This window comes from Chrysochloris asiatica, unplaced genomic scaffold (genome assembly GCF_000296735.1).
Source record: "Chrysochloris asiatica unplaced genomic scaffold, ChrAsi1.0 scaffold00142, whole genome shotgun sequence".
NCBI classification, from domain to species: Eukaryota; Metazoa; Chordata; class Mammalia; order Afrosoricida; family Chrysochloridae; genus Chrysochloris; species Chrysochloris asiatica.
The window spans coordinates 991,571-1,008,794 of record NW_006408660.1 but is presented as its reverse complement, the minus strand read 5'-3'; the positions used below and the strand labels follow the sequence as shown (position 1 = coordinate 1,008,794).

At 41.9% G+C, this 17,224-nt stretch overlaps 1 protein-coding gene across 1 annotated transcript in view; it reads left to right on the top strand.

The window, feature by feature from the left end:
• Positions 1-755: 755 nt before the first annotated feature.
• The window catches only part of SART3 (squamous cell carcinoma antigen recognized by T cells 3), a 29,431-nt gene continuing 12,962 nt past the window's right edge, over positions 756-17,224 (top strand). The window contains exons 1-6 of the mRNA XM_006870428.1: positions 756-1,096; positions 5,638-5,764; positions 10,260-10,364; positions 12,683-12,867; positions 13,770-13,821; positions 14,937-15,061. Of these exons, the coding sequence (XP_006870490.1) occupies positions 776-1,096; positions 5,638-5,764; positions 10,260-10,364; positions 12,683-12,867; positions 13,770-13,821; positions 14,937-15,061 (915 nt within the window). The 5' untranslated portion in view covers positions 756-775. The remainder of the gene's footprint in view (positions 1,097-5,637; positions 5,765-10,259; positions 10,365-12,682; positions 12,868-13,769; positions 13,822-14,936; positions 15,062-17,224) is intronic.

The following is a 17,224-nucleotide window of genomic DNA, read 5'->3' as shown; positions in this document are numbered from 1 at the left end:
TCTTTGGGGGAGCAGAAAATTTTCTTCTTTCTTCCACTGGGCTCAACCAGCCCACTTTGTGGTTCACAGTCCAGTGTTTATCTCACAAAGCCACCGTCCTCCGTGGTTGGAACCCCGTAGCTCTGCTGGAGAAAGACGCTACATTAAAGACTGTGTCCTTAGAAATCCTTTGGGGCAGTTCTACTCTGTCCTACAGGGTTACTTGTGTTTCTGGCTCCACCGATGGTAACGGGTTTGGTTCTTGGTTTTAGGCACTAGTCATTCATTACATAAGAAGATAAATCTCTTTGGAAAATTATTGTTCCTCGTGAATAGTGCGACCGATCCTTCCCCGAGGACTTGAGAGTTTTCTCTGCATTTGAGTCTCGGTTGCTGGGGAAACTGAACCACGCCAGATAACAATAGACAGTAATGCGTTTATTCCGAGGTATTTTGACCTACTCAAGATGGCGTCAAACCCTTAACTACAATCTTCACGCTTACTCCATGACTTCCTCTATGGCCTCCACTTCCTGCCCAAAGATCTAACGTCTGTCTGAAGTTGTGACGGACCACATGCCATATTACTGAGATATTTTTCTGACGAGATAATTTACTAATATATAAAAGCAACTATATTTGCGTGTATTTAGAGATGTCTCCGCTATCTGAAGTCGCAGTTTCCATTTTGATGACGAAAGAGCAGGGGTTTTGATCAGGCGCACGCCGCGGGCAGCTTCTACTTCTGGCGGTCTTCGGCAAGCGAACGAAGGCCCCAAGGCACTGGAGACTCAAGATGGCGACGGCTGCTGCATCCTCCGCTTCAGAACCGGAGGCTGAGCCTAAAATTGGGCCCCAGGCTGAGGGAGAGGAGGATAAGGTTAAAGATAATAGGACGAGGAGGAAGGTGTTACCGCGGGCTGTCTCTGCTGCGACTCACAAAACCATAGGGCCAGGGTGGGATCCGCAGGAGGAAGGCGAGGGCGAGAGTGAGAGTGATGGAGACGAGGAGTACGCCATGGCTTCTTCGGCTGAGAGCTCCCCGGGGGAGTACGAGTGGGAGTACGACGAAGAGGAAGAGAAAAACCAGCTGGAGATAGAGCGGCTGGAGGAGCAGGTGGGCATTGGGCTCCTTCCCTCATCCCCCGGGTCCTGGCCCGCCCCTCTGCCGCCGGGACCCGGGATGCTTCCTTGATCTCAGCTGGAATAAAGCCACCAAGGCCACAAAACCGTTATTCGTTTTTATAGTTGCTGTGATTTGAGCGCTTACAGTTGTTTAAGTGAGAGCCATTGAATCCTCGCAACGGTTCAGTAAATGAATTAGCTTTATCCCTATTTTAGGCGACGACACTGAGGCTCGTGGAGGGGAGGGTCCCTGGCTCTAGACGACACTCCCTGCAAGTAGCGAGGCAGGCTTTGAATTTTGATTCGACTCCAGCATTTCCGCGCGTCACCACACTGCATTCAACAGTCAACGTAATTCTTCATTGTAAAACGGCATTGTTTTCCTCTAGGAATGCCGATGAGGAAAACAGAAACGGGAAGATTATGATGACCTAGCTGGAGGATTCAGTTCCACAGCTGTGTGTGCTTGGGCAAATTTGTAAATTCATCTATAAATTAAGAGCAGTGATTCCTACCTTATCAAATTGCCTTAGCAGTAATGATAACCTCATGCCTGGCACTTAGTGAGAACATGACCTCTAATCTGTAAAACAATCTGGTGAGATGTAGGTGGCATTTTCTTTTGTGTAATTCAGGTTCCCAGAAGGAAATAGATGGTGCCCTCAATTTAGGATGGTACGGAAAGGGAAGTAGAAGCAAAGGTTTAGTCCTCCACAGCTGGTCACACCAGGACTTGATGGTTACTCTTAAGACTGGAGTGGAGTGAATAATGTGGAGAGGGCATCTGAGAATCATCAGAGGAAGGAAGCAGGTGGAGGAAGAAATCCTGCTATCTCCGTCTCTTCCTGCAGACCTCTGATGGTATCTCCCACTGGGCAAACCCAACTGGAAGCCAGAGAGCCCAGTTGATGTGTAAGGGGTGGTGGAGTGGAATTGGAGGGACAAACCTAAGAGATTGAGCATTTTACAGATGAGGAGAGACAACAAACAGTTGAGCAAAACAATTGGTTCAGAATCACTCAGTGGGATTTGAACTCTTCATGCTTACCTGTAAACCCATTCATTGGGTGTCCCTTTTGACACTATTTTTTGTTAAGTTATAAAATAGTGATGTCATCTATTGTTTGACTTGCCGTTGAATCGGATGGTCAGGTGAACCAAGTGGAGTAGGCAGGTGGTTGCCATTTCTCATTTTTATAAATTAGTATGCTGAAGTTCACTCAGTCATATGACTGGGTCCCTATCTATGTGGAAATCAGTTCTTAAAGACTTCTAGCCACAGGCCTTTTGTTGAGCCATTCACTCACTTTGACCTGAATCACTGTTTTATGAGGTAGGGAAAATAGAATCATTTGTTATAGTAGGAAGAGGAGGCTTAGAACCAGAGAATAAGTCCTTAATGAAGGTATACAGTTTAGTAGAAGAGGAGGGATCCGAGTGGAAGTTTGTGTGGAAATCTGGCTAACTAGTTCACCCGTTGCCTGTCTTGCCTCAGGTGACTGAGGAGCGCAGAAGGTGACCACACAGGCTGGCGTCTGGTAATGATAGCTGAAGGGCTTTATCATCTTAGTCTTAAAGATTAGAAATAGATTTCCCCAGTTTTCTCAAACTTCCAATTTCTTACTAACCCCACAATCTGTTGTTCTTGCCTTTATGAGGGAGCAGCATAATGATGAGTAACTTTCAAACAGGCCTGTGGAAACCTTGCCCTGTCACATTGCACGCTCCAAACACAGACACATGTTTATCTCCTTCCTTTTGCTTGTTTCAGGTTCTTTTGCTGTTTTTCTGGTTTCTTGAGGTAGGGATCTAAATTACTGAGACTTTCCCTCCTTTCATGTATGAGCATTTAGTTCTGTACCTTTCCCTCTTGGTACTGCTTTAGTTTCATCCCACATGTCTTGATATGTCTGTCCTACATTCATTTTCATTCAGACCCATTTTTTTTCCCTTTGAGACTGTCTGTTGATTTCATAGACTGTTTAAAAGTGTATTCTTAATTCCATCCCATTTAGAGATTTTCCCATTCACTGGTGATTTCTAGAATGATTCCATTGTGGCCAGAAAGCATACTTTTTATGATATTGTTTCTTTTCAATTTGCTGTGCATTCTGTTGTAGCCCAGGATGTAGTTTCTCTTGAATGTTCTGTGAACACTGGAGAGAAGTGTATTGTGCCATTGCTGGCTAGGGAGCTCTCTTTCAGTTAGATCCTGTTGGTCGATGGTATAGTTATACTTATTTTTTATTTTTATCCAGGATATTTATCAATTGCTGGGAGTCCTTGAGTAGTGCAATCTGCTGGTGTGTTTGGCTGCTAACTAAAAGGCTGGAGGTTCAAGTCCGCCCAGAGTTACTTTGGAAGAAAGACCTGGTAATCAAAAAACAAAAAACAGCCCTTGAAAATCCTATGGCGCACTCGGATACACACAGGGTCACGCCACCAAGAGTTTTAATTGACATAGTGGCATTTGCTGAGAAGAGGGTGTTGAAGTCCTCAAATACAATTGTGGGTGTGTTTATTTCTCCGTTCAGCTTGATCAGTTTTCCGTTCATGTATTTTGAGGCTCTGTTGTATGGAGTTGTGTTTTTGTTTTTTAAGTTGATGCATACACATTTGGGTTCGTTAGGTCTTTCTGGCAGGTGGATCCTTTTATTATTATGTAATGTTTCTTTTTTGTCTCTACTAAATTTCTTTGCTCTGAAGTCTACTTTAAAGCTATTTCTCCTTTTTTTTTGGATTAATGTTTGCTTGGAGCCCTTGTGGTGCAGTGGTTAAGTGCTTGGCTGCTAACTTAATGGTCCTTTGGAAACCTTATGGGGCAGTTCTGTTCTATCCCATAGCGTCAGTGTGAGTCAAAATTGCTTGACAGCAGTACATTTGGTTTGAGTAGTATATCTTTCTCCATCTTATTACTTTGAACTTAACTATGTTGAATTTGAAGTGAGTTTTCCTGTCTTCAACATATAATTGGATTTGCAGTTTTTTGTTTTTAATTTGCCATTCTCTGCCTTCTAATTAGGTATTTAGACCATTTGCACTTTAGGCAATTATTGAAATGTTAAGCTTAAAACCATTTTATTATTTGTTTTGTTCTGTTAACTCATTCCCCCCCCCCTTTTTTTTTTTTTGCCTTCTTGTAAATTAAATCAACATATTTTAGGATCCCATCTTGATTTATTTATAGTGCTTCTGAGTGTTTTTCTTCATGCAACTTTTTGTTCTGGGTATTAACAATGTGTGTATACATATTTTACTTACCGCAGTATCACTGTTTTACCAGAGGCGTGGAAACTGTCCATTTAGATCGCTTTACCTTCCCTGCTTTTAAATATTGTTGTTTAGGGTGTCAGATGATCTTAAAAGTTTTGTTTGACTTATCCCATCCTATTCAGAAAACTCATGGGAAGGATCATCTGTTGTACTGATCCTATTTCATCTTTTCCCGGTGTGTGTTCTTTCCTAGTATTCCCAAGAGTTCTTGGTTTTATTATTCCTTTTTGTTTGAAGGCCTTCCTCTAGCAGTTCTTTCAAAGTAATTCTGCTAGTAATAAATTCAGTAAGTTTCCTGTAGTTCCCTTGTGTACTAGCTTTTTGCAGGTGTGACAAGTATATATGTAACAAAACTTTTGACATTTCAACAAAGTCTTCACATGCAGTTCAGTCACATGAATCCTGTTACCATGTTGTTCAGCCATGACCCTTAATGTTTTCTCAATGTATACTGTCACCCTTTCCAGATCTCCTTGTTCCCTAAGCGTTGAGTTCCTGTTCCCCCTTCCTGATTACCACCACTAAGCTGGTTTCTATACACTGACCTGCTCTCACTATTTCAGTTCTATGAGACCATACAATGCTTGCTGTTCTGTGATTGACTTCATTTACTCCTCAGCTTTGCAGTGGTTGTGATAGCTTCGTCAAAAGTTAGTTTATTGTCAAGATGTTTATTTTGAAGAGGCTCAAACATAAAAATGAGCTTTTCTAGAGCCTGTCACTCAGCTTCAGCATATACTTTGTTTATTCAGTAGGCAGTTTCATCTTATTTGTTTGGTTTGTAAAATCAAGGAGTTCTTGCTAGGCCCCTGGCATTGTGCTAAGCAGTTTTCCAAAATACCATTTAAAGTCCAGCTCATGTATAAGGAGCTAGTAATATAAAGCCAGCTCATATATGAGAAAACAGCAATATCCCCATTTCATAGATGAGGAGATGGAGGCTTAGAAAAGTTAGGGATTTGCCCAAGGTCACCAATTTGTCATTTATTCATTTCATTAGAATGCCTTTTTAACTTTTGTGAGAATCTAAGTGTGCTGTAAAGGAATCTTAGCGATTTGACGGAGCTTTATTTTCTTTATAAACAGCTGCCTCTGTCACTGTTTTGTCCTTTTCTGTCTGAGGGTGACAGCTTCTAGGGCTCTCCTGGGTCGTATGTTTACTTTGTGATTGTACCTTGTGCCTTGTCACCCGGTGGTGACAAGATGGTACGTTATTTTGATAATGGCATTGAAGTGTCAACTTTTGTCTCTTCCTTCTAGCTATCTATCAACGTTTATGACTACAACTGTCACGTGGATCTGATCAAGCTGCTGCGGCTGGAAGGAGAGCTCACCAAAGTGAGGATGGCTCGTCAGAAGATGAGCGAGATCTTTCCTTTGACTGAAGGTAGCACCTGGCAGCCTGCTTTTCTTATGCAGTTTACAGAGCATTTGGGTCGTCTGGTGGTGGTGGTCAACTCATAGCGACCCTCAATAGGTTTTCCAAGGCTGTAAATCTTTACTTTCTAGTCTCATCTTTCTCCCACAGAGTGGCTGTAGATACCAGCTACTGACCTTGTGGTTGGCAGCACAACTCATTATCCACTATGCTGCCGGGGCTCCTTTTGGGTTATCTGGTGTCATGGAAAGCAGAAAACCATCATTCAGAGTCTCTTGTTTTCAGTGTTTCTTCTGGTTTTTTTGGCAAAGTGATTTTGGCAAAATCACACATCGGTGATTCATAGCTAGATTCCTTATTTTGTTATTATACATTATGACAAAAGTTTTCTGCCTAATTAGTTATTTCCCTGTTCTTGCTCAACTGTGCATTCTAGTATTCTGGATTTGACTTGTTTTCTCAGAACCAGAACCTAGCTTCTAAATTATAATTAAATGTTCGTAAGTCATTTTTTTTTTAGTTTTTATTGTGAATTGAATAAAAGTTTACAAGGCAAGTAATCAGTTTTACGTTCAATGAATCGTACTTTGTTTAATTACAGTGATTACAATCGCCTCCATATACCATCAGTTAACGGTATTTACTTCTACCCCCCCTTTTTTTTTTTGATGTGCACATATAAAAGATGCATATTCTTTTAAATGTCCAAAGGGCACATTTTGCAAGCTAGCCTCCTGCTGGCAGGCACACAGCCTTTCTCAGTGCACGGGCCTAGAGTCCTCAGCTGCTCTATCTCTATACCATTGCCTCTGTTACAGTCTCTGCGGTCACCGCTTTTCTGGTTGGGATCTCATGCTCCACTCATGCTCTTCCCTCTTGATGGTCCTGGGGTCCTCTGTTTCTGAAATGAAAGGTTAACGACTCCCACCTTTCAGTTACACATCTTCTACATTTACAGTTGTGGCAATTGCAATTAATTCTGCTAACAATTACTGTCAATTGAATCATAAAATCCTATCATCATCATCCTCCATTCCTTTTCACCGGGTCCATCTGGAAAAGAGGAAAACTATTCAGTGGGGATTCTGCCTTACCCTTTTCATTTTGAAACTAAGCACACCTGTGAAAGCTTGTAAGCCAGCCACTTCTTGCCTATATAGTATGCCATTTTTCATAGCCAATGTCTAAGTTGCTTGCCATTATCAACCCAGGTTGTATACTGAGGAGACAAGCTTGATCCCTGATAAGAAGAATCCGTCCATTTTGGTTGGAATTCTGAGCAGCTGTATCCATCAAATTGTATACATCAAATTGTAGCATTTTATGCTCTCTGTGTATCGAATTTATCTTCATCTGGTCAAGTTCTTGTCAATTAGCTATCCAAGCTAGGTCACCTAGATGTTTGTTACTGTACTTTTCCCTACTTTTACTTTGTAGTTGTTCTGATCATAGACTGACATCCAAGATCCCCTATTTTCAGTCTTGTATTTTTGTTCTGTTCTAGACTCTTCCATATTTGGACTGAATTCCGTGTGGTGTTGCCACATAGAAGCTTTGGTTGGTTTTGTTTGCTCTTATTAGTCCTCAGACCAAAGAACTCCCTTTAATATATTTGGAAGTGTTGGCTTGGCTTTTACAAAATCCCTTAATTTATGTTTATCCTGAAATGTTCGGATTTCACCGTGATATTTGATTGACTGCTTTGCTGGGTATATGCTTCTTGGTTGGCAATTTTTTTTTTTTTTTTTTTCCAGAATTTCCTTTGTAGGTAACATTTCTTTTGTCCTGAGCTGCTTTAGGATTCTTGTCTTTGATTTTGGAGAGTTTGATTATGATCTGTCTTGGTGGTTTTCTTTTGTGGTCTATCCTTCTTGGGGTTCGTTCAGCTTCTTGAATGCTTATCTTTCAAGATGTTAGGGAAATTTTCTTCCAGCAGCTTGTCTGCTATCTTTTCTGTGGTTTTCTTTCTGTTCTGGAATTCCAGTTCACCCATAGGTTATTCCTCTTCATGTTGTCCCACATGAATCTTAGGCTTTCTTCAGATTTCTTCAGTCTTTTTTCTGCTTGTTCTTCTATCTTAGTAGTATTGAGAGATTTATCTTCAAGTTTGCTAATTCTGGCTTCCACCATTTTAGTTCTCCTCCTTTGCCCTTTTCAGTGTATTGTCTATTTCTGCTATTTTAGTATTGATCATCTGGACTTCCATTTGCAGGTTTTGTATTGTCTCCAATGCTATCTCTATTTTGTTTGATTGTTCCTGTAATGCTTTTCTGACTTTTTCCTTATTTTTCTTGACCTTTCTGTGGTGGAACATTTGGATGAGCCTCAATATAATTTTCCTGAATTCTTTTTTCAGGTAATTCCAAAGACTGTTCTCCATCAAAATCACTTTCTTGCTCTTTCTCTTGGTTATGTGTATGAGCTTCTCTGTCTTGTATCTGCATGTGACATAAATTTTCTGCTGCTTTTTAGGCACTGTGGTAGTGGTGTATTAACTAGATGAACGTATGTTGGTGTATTTTTAAGCACTCTCCAGTTGTCTTCTGGAAGTAGTGATCAGGATATGGGCTTCTCTGTTCACTGCTCATACAGCTCAGTTCAGAGCGTTTTTTATCAGGTCTTGGTTGGAGATGCTGCTCTGGTTTATAGCAACTGGCTCTTGCCCAATTGGTGGGGCTTCAGAGGGTGCGATTGTAGCTTGGCTGTATGGCTGCAGTTGCTGTCTCCTGTCGGGTGAGGCAAGAAGTGTAAGAGTAAGACAAGAAAAAAAGTCATAAAAATCTTGAAAAAAAAAAATTTAAAGACAATAAAACTGGGAAAAGGAAAAAAAAAAAAAAAGATAACATGATAATAATATAAATTAATAAAACATAGCAACAAAGCAGCCACAGGAAAATAAGTCATTCTTCAACGTCACCTAATGGACTCTTGCTTTTAAAGCTGCCTGAGAAATTTCATAATATTCCTGATATCACTCCAGGTTTTTTTTTCTTTCCAAATCCATTCAGCTGTTTCTCCTAGTGAGAACCAGCCTAGGGCTGGCTCAGCCAGAATTGGAATTGCTGGTGCTGGCTTCTTCTCTTAGCTCCTCCCCCTTTGGTTCTACACCCAGCCATGGGGACCAGCTGGCACAGAACCTCCCCTGGGGGTGTCTACTCTTACAGCTTTCATCTCTGGTCACCAGAGAGGAGATGCATAGAAAGAAAAAAAAAACAAATTAAAAATACTCACACCTTTGTCTCTGTAAGTTGCTGGCAGGTTTCTGCAATGGGAGTGCTCTTTTGTCCCTCTGTCTACTCAGTCCCATTCAAAATGGTTGTGGCAGGACTTGTTGGCTGCCCCAAATCAGTAGTTACCTCCTTTCTTGCTTCTGTTCCAAATCTTTCTCCTGGTAAGCTCTCATTACACTTATTTGTCTGTTTATCTGAAGCTCTGCGTTCCGAGACTGTCCTCTGAATCCATTTGTCTGGTTTTCTGTGTCTGCACAGCCTTCTGCCTAGTCTGCCATCAAAGTCTGCCTTCCATAAGTCATTTTTAATGTGAAGGTTTGCTGCCTTAGTTATTCCATAATAAGTGGGCATTGCATGTTAGTAACTAGAGCTCTGGCAGCATAGCTGGTTATAAGTTGGGCTGCTAACCATAAGATGAGCAGTTCAAATCTACCAGCTGCTCTTTGGGAAAAAGATGAGGCATTCTGCTCCCATTGATTTATAGCCTCCAAAGCCCTATGTCAGGTCGTTATGAGTTGGAAGGTGACTCCATGGCACATAACCACCAATTAGTTAGCAGACATGTGCATGCGGGTACGGAACTGATCCATTGGGCAGGAATCTGATAACTTATCTCTGGGTCCAGCTCTGCCCTTCTCACTTGTGATGCGGTTCATTCCTGGCCACACCCCTTACTTATGTCACTACTGTTAAGAGTGTCTTATATAGTGTAGTGGTTACGAATTTGGCTGCGAACCGCAAAGTCAGCAGTTTGAAATTACCAGCTGCTCCATGGGAGAAAGATGAAGCTTTCTGCTCCCGTAAAGATTTACAGCCTCGGAAACCCTGTTTAGGGTTGCTAGGGGTCGGAACCGACTCAATGGCACTTAACAACAACAACAACAACATGTCACTACTATTAAGACTTGGTTTCCCCGATAGTATTCATTGTGTGGACTGTTAGCTGAGTGACACTCTGGACATGCCGGTGCCCTCATTCTTAAGGTGACTAGTACCTGCTGGGGAGGACTGTGGTAAAGGTGTAGTGAGAGAATACACCCAAGTCCTTGGCAAAATAGTAACTGGCCAACAGGTGTAAGTTGATTTTAGCATGTTGATTGTATTGGAAAGCACACCACCTTCTGTGTGCTTGTTTCCAGTGTTAGACATTGATTTGCCATGAACTGTCAAGTGTGTAAGATGGATGGGATGTGTGCATGCATATTCCATGGGGTCACCCTCCCTGCCGTTCGGTGTGGAGGGCAGCTGTGATGGCGGCCTTTCTTGTCTTGTAGAGCTCTGGCTGGAGTGGCTGCATGACGAGATCAGCATGGCCCTGGACGGCCCCGACAGGGAGCACGTGTACGAGCTCTTTGAGAAGGCTGTGAAGGATTACCTGTGTAAGTTCCCCAGCTCTCCTGCCCTGGCTTGTACCCTGAGACGTTACTTCTCAGAAAAGTGGAGTGCTTGTCTTGTCTTTAGAAAGAGTTGTAAACTTTTTATTATAGTTTGCATCGAAGCAAATTAGTGTTCCAGTGTTCCATTCTATAATTTATAACACATTTCGTTTCCTGATGTCACTTGCAACCCCTCACTCTGACAGTACTTTTCCCTTCCTCCCGGGGTTCTGTGTTTCCGTTTGTCCATCTTTACTGTTCATACTGCCTTTGGAGCTTTTTTTCTGGCAGTTCTCTAGAAAGATTTGAGTTCAGTTATTTTTATCTTTGTCTATGGTTTTCAGTTGAAGCGATTTGGTTTTAAAATAGAAAGTGGAAGGAATTTTAGTAGTAATTGAATGAATATAATCATGCCTATAAAATTCTCTAGCATTTCTAGGTGATTAATGGCTACTCTTTATACATTGGGTGGTTTTAAGAGGTTTCAGACAGTTTTTTTTTTTTTTAAATACAACTTAAAAAAAAAATTATGTTTTGAAATAATTACAGACTCATAAGAAGTTCAAAAGCATCATAGTGTGTTCCTGTGTAGTCACGTCCTCCTGCTGTGCCTAGTAATTAGGCACTTGTCTGACACTAAGACCCTCAGACCCTCAGAGCCAGCAGCTAGTTCATAGCCATGTTTATTTGCAGTCCATATTGATGAGCAAAACCAGATCAGCTCGCACACTTTTGCTAAGGTCACTGAAACAGGCTTCCCAATGAAAAGCAAGACTCAGCAGAGCTTGTAACTCCCCAGTTGGCATCTTGATCTTCCTGACATTTGTATTTTAACAGGTCTGTGTGTAAGCCTTTGAAAATAACTTTCCCATCCCTGTGGAGTGATGTAATAGGCAAAAATGTTTACTGTCAGGATCAGTGCATTAATTCATCAAGAGTTTAATTCGCTATCTTGGCCTTAAAACTATGAGAATGAGAAAAGTTTAAGAAGAAAGTGAAAGGATCAAGGAAATGGAGTTGATGTTATTTGTTTAACATCATCAAGAACCTCTGTTTAGAGTACAGAGTTCCAAGAATTGTGTTGTGCTTTAAGTTTAGATTTTTCAATTTGACCAGAAGACTTAAATATGGATCAAGTTTCAACTGTGGAAACATTCTTGACTTTGAAATCATTCTGAAGGTAGACTCAGATTTGTAACTATTTTCATTGGAATTCATAACTGGATTATTTCAGGTTTCATAAGTAAGTTTTATACTGATGGTCCCTTAGAAATTACCACCTGACAACAGATACTTGTTGATGAGCCTTAGTAGTGCAGTGGTTAAGTGCTTGGCTGCTAACCAAAGGTCAGCGGGTTAAATCCATCTGCTGCTGTGAGAGAAAGATGTGGCAGTCTGCTTCCACAGAGACTGACAGCCTTGGAAAGCCTGTGGAGCAGTTCTCCTCTGTCCTGAAGGCGGTTAGGAATCGGAATTGACTTGATGCAGTGACAGCTCAGTGATTGTTGACTTAGTAGGAACATAGTTTAGAATGTACAGTTGACCCTTGAACAGCACCGTTTTTAGCTGCGCAGGTCCACTTATATGTTTGTTTTTAAATTTTTGTGATGAGTGTATGAAACTGTGCAACACTAATCATCTCTGTGTGAGCAGTTCGTCTGTCCAGTAAAATACATGTTCAATAAAAAGCGAGCTCACTTGGATCCCATCTGCTTTTCATCCTGGTTAGTGCAACACCGTAAAACTAGACTAGCACCATGGGACCCATAAGAAAGTGCCACAGTAATGTTGGGTGAGGTCCCAAGAAGCAGAGAAAAGTTATGACTTGACAAGAAAAATTTGACTTGCTTGGTATCGTTGAGATCTACAGCTGTGGTTGTTGCTATTTCATTAGAAACAAATCCAGTTTAAGGATCATTGAAAAGAAAAGGAAATTCAGGAAGCTGTTGCTGCAGCTATGCCAGCAGACGTGAGAACCTGCCACTTTTTGCAAAATATCTTTTCACCTTGTGTTGCAAATGAGTGGAGATTGTTGGTGATGCTCTTAACTTTTAGTGTGAACGAGTACTTTTTTGGTGAGTAAACTAGTTCTGTCATGTTTCAGGTTTAAATTTGGGTACTCTGTATCCCAAAGTCAGCAATAAAGAGGAAGACCTCTCCCAATGAGAGGCAGTGGCACAATGGCGGCAGCAGTGGGCCCAAACATAGCAGTTGTGAGGGAGACCAGTGTTTTGATCTGTTGTGCTCAGGGTCACTGTGAGTCAAAGTGGACTTGACAACCACAACACAGCCAGAAGTTAAAGAGTGTTTCTCATTTCTAGGTCCTAATATTTGGCTGGAGTACGGCCAGTACTCAGTTGGTGGGATTGGCCAGAAGGGGGGCCTTGAGAAAGTGCGCTCTGTGTTTGAAAGGGCACTCTCATCCACCGGCTTACACATGACCAAAGGACTCGCCCTCTGGGAGGCTTACCGAGAGTTTGAAAGTGCAATCGTTGAAGCTGCTCGGGTGAGTGCCTGTGTCTGTGACTTGTTTTTGAAGCCCAATGTCACAAAGTAGTCTTCTTCAGTCTCTTAGTGAGTGGGTAGTAAAATCAGTAGTTTTTAATAGAATTACAAGACAGTTCTTCAAAGCACAGGAGACTGCTGATATTTAAAAATTTCACTAATGAGGTTAGTCCCATGTGGCTTCTCCCTTCCCCCATTTCTAATTGCAGCTGTGAGGAGCTTGGAGCCTATCATACTATACTGCTTACACTGTGATGTGTAGACTTTTATGGCAACATTCCCTCTCTTTGCACAGGCATGCGGTTACTGTTGCCACACTGCGGAGCCCTCTTCAGTAGCAGCTTTCGTCACACCTAGGTGACGTCCCTGTTCAGCTTTCTGAACCTGAGGTCTGTGGCTTGCTCTGTTCCTACTGTCTGGACATGAGCCTGACCTCCGAGCATTCTTACCACTGTGTGTGTGCTCAAGCTGTTCCTTCAGCAGGAGGCTGCATGTTTGCCCTATAATGCTGGCTCCTTCAGTAGTCCTTCCCGACCCTCTCTCTTAAAACAATAGCAAAGTTTAGCTCTAGAACAGTTTCTTTGAAACTGGGTAGAACGATGCTTTTGTGAAACTTTCTGTCTTACGATAGTCTTTTGGATACATTTCTTTCATTGCTTGCTTCCTTTCCAGTATAAACGCATAAAGACAGAGAGTACCTTTATTTTTGCATCCCATGCGGCAATTGATGTAATAGCAGCACATGTGTAAGAGGTTATATAGTTTTGTTTTTTTTTTACTGAAAATTGGTTGAAAAACTTTTACAGTAAGAACCAAAGTTTGTTATTTATCACTCATTTGCTTCTTTAGCCCATAGCTGGCTTCCTTTCCCCTTTTGACCGGGAACAAACCTTTGATTCACAGCTTGAGAAAGTCCACAGTCTCTTCCGGCGGCAGTTGGCGATTCCACTCTACGGTAAGAGATACCGTCATGTTGCTGGGGTTTGCAGAATGCTTCGAGCTATGTCACGGCCTCAGACCTCTGACAGTGCCTGTGAGACCAGAAGGCTGTGTTCTTATCCTTGTTAGACCCTCACCTTGAGTGAACTGCTTGGTACATAGTTCCCGTGAATACTTAATGCTCAAGTGTGCTCCACCTGTCAGAGGCAGGTAAAGAAGCCCGACTTCCTGACTCCCAGCTGAGATTTTGTTCCTATTGTAAGACCTTGTTGGAAAGGGAAGAATGTTCTGTGATGTTTCTGGGGAGAGACTTCATTGGGCAAGAGATCTATAGCTGAGGCTTCTCTCTTCAGAAGTAGCATGGGCTTATCTCATTCTTCTGTGGGGGAATTGGTTTGGGAGTATTCACATCTACGTATCTTGGGATTGGTGAGGGTTCTCCTTTTTTGGTAAATAACATTTTGGCAAAGCCAGACCTGTGGCTGTGCAGCGGCGAGTCTGTGCATTGCTAGGAAGCACTCTTGGAGTTTGAGAAGGTTGGACACGCCATCTTATTTATTGCTCAGCACAGTTTTGCAGTGTATAGGCTCTGGCCTTGGGCAAGGTCACTGAAGCCCAGGTGTTTTTCATTTCACCTCGTGGTTTGATTTATTTGGATTTGATTGAATAAATTATACAGCAGATGTTCAATTGAACACTCTAGTGACATGCAGAAAAGGCGAGTTTGTCTCATAGCAATGAGAGGCAGCACAGCATAGTGAGTAGAGTAGGACCGAGCCAACCAGCCTGGGTTCACATCCTTGCTCTGTCATTGACTGCAGACAGAGGGCTTAATCTGTCCATGCTTCAGTTTCTTCATCTGCAAGATGGGCATCCTAACAGAACCTACCTCCTGGAGCATGAGGGTCAGCGTTATATGTGTGAAGTGTTGGTAGGGTTGCCTGGAACTGTGCTTTCAGACGAGTTCTAAAGCCAAGTCTGGTCTCCGCGGAAGAGCTCGGGATTCGAATCCACAAGAGCTGCCCTGGCCACGGATGTGGGAGGGACCTGAGTCTCCTGGTTAGTCTGTGTTTGTTTGAGTTGCCAAAACCCAGTGGGAAGACCCACGGGACTGACTCCATCTTTCAATAGATATGGAGGCCACTTTTGCAGAGTATGAAGAATGGTCAGAAGACCCAATACCGGAATCGGTAATTCAGAACTATAATAAAGCGCTACAGCAGTTGGAGAAATATAAGCCCTATGAAGATGCACTGGTAAGTGTTGGCTGCTTTGATAGTAAACATCTCCCTGTAGAAGACTTTTTAAAATTTGTCTGACTGAATTATATGGAGTGTGTAAATGTCTACATGCAGTTTACATCATAGTAATAATAAAGCGAACATCCGTGTACCTACTACCCAGGTTAAGAAATAGAACATTGCCAGTTCCTTAGAAGCTCCTATGTGCCCCTCTCCGATTGCCTCCTCCTCCCTCTCCCGAGAGGTAACCAGTTTCATGACTTTTGTGATAATCATTCCCTGGCTTTGCTTTATAGTTTACAACCTATGAATGTGTCCTTCCTTAATATATTGTATAATTTTGTTTGCTTTTGATCTCTTTTTAGTAGAATCATCCAGTATATTTTCTTTCATTCAGCATCTTTATGGATTTGATTCATGTCGATAAGTACACTTAGAGTTTATTTGTTTTCACTGCTGTAAAGCTGTTGGTGTGTAGCCCTATTTACTTATTCATGTGGATGGAATGTTGGGCTGTGTAGCGTTGCTCTCCATGTTCTTGTAAGTAACTTCTGGAACTCCTGTGAGAGTTTCTCTAGTGTATGTACACAGGAAGAATGAGGTTAGAATATAGGAACAGCTAAACAGTGTTCCAGGTTGTCAGTTTCCATTCCTACCTGCAGTATCTGTCCAGTTTTTACTTCTACCAGCAGTATCTGAGTTCCTACTGCTCCTGCCAACCTTAGATACTGACATCAAACAAACGTGTCTATTTATAGTTTCATAGTTTTAATTTGCATTTCTTTCATTACTAATGATATTGAGCATCCATCCATGTCTGTTGGCCACTCCAATTTCCTTTTTGATGAAGTGTGTATTTTAACTCTGGGACCCATTTTTCTATTGGTTGTCTTTTGTAGTTGACTCATGGGAGCATATATATCTGTATGTAAATTCCTGTTTTTAGTTCTATGTTTCACAGTATTTTTTTCTCTAGTATCTGTCTTTTTACTTTAAAAAATGGTGTCTTGTGGTAAACAGTTCTTGGCTTTAATGTAATTAGATTTATTATATTTTCCCTCATGAGTTGCTGTTTTGCTGTGCTTGTATAAGAAATCTCATTAATGGAAGCCAGCTCTACTTTTCTTTTAAAAGTTCTATCATTTTTGCCTTGTACATTTAGGTGATTTTTGTGTATAATATGAGGCAGGGCCTACTTTAAGTTTCCCCTTTGGAAAATCAGGTGTTACAGCGACAATTTTGATAAGTCCATCTTTCCCTCAGATGGGCAGCTCCACATATGTGTGGACCGATTTCTGGGTTCTCTAACCGCTCCATTGGTTTTTAATCATACTGTCCTAGTACGATTTGTGTTGATCTTGGGTAGGATGAGTCCCATCCTGTTCCCCTCCACCCATGCTCTTGATCCTCCTCAAGAGGGCCCTGGCTGCCTTTAGACCTCCTGAGTGTTTCCATTCAAATGTAGAATCAACTTTTCAAATTCGATTAAATAAAAGTAGAACCATTACATATGTAGATGAGTTTGGGGAAGAATTTGTACATTTTAAGGTACTGAGTCTGCCTATCTGTGAAGAAGGCATAGTTCTCCATAACTTAGGTCTTCTTATCTTTCTGTCCATTTTAGAAGTTTATTCTCTGTCTTGAACACATTGAATGTGTGGGTTTTGTAGAGTAAGAACTGTCAGGATTGTATGCCTCTGGGTCTGAGACTATTCAGCACGGCCTCCTCCATCTTCTGTATGCACCTCTGCACACTTCAGGAACCATCTGGACTCATTAGAATGAGGAACCTGCGATAGCACAGGCACTGGGTCATCACAGCTTGGTTGTGTTGATGCCATCAGTAGATACAGAAAGTAACTGTGGTTTTGGAAGGATGGTTAGTAGCAGTCATTGGCAGAAGTGTTTTCAGTTCCAGATAGCGGGGGAGATTCAAGTTCCCTGAGGTCCAGGACTGAATTTAGAAAAGAGTTTGGAGCCCTTAGAAACTGTTCTCATGAAGAGACACTTTAGCTTAGGTGGGGTTCTCTGTCTGCGCAGCACACTGTCGACTCCATTGTGGAGCTGTTCCAAGAGGAAGAACGCAGGGCTGCTTTTCTTGGTGTAGCCAGCCTTGCCAAAATTGGGTTTATTTGAAGACGTGTTGTGCTACCTGACTGCATCAAGTGATCCATTTCA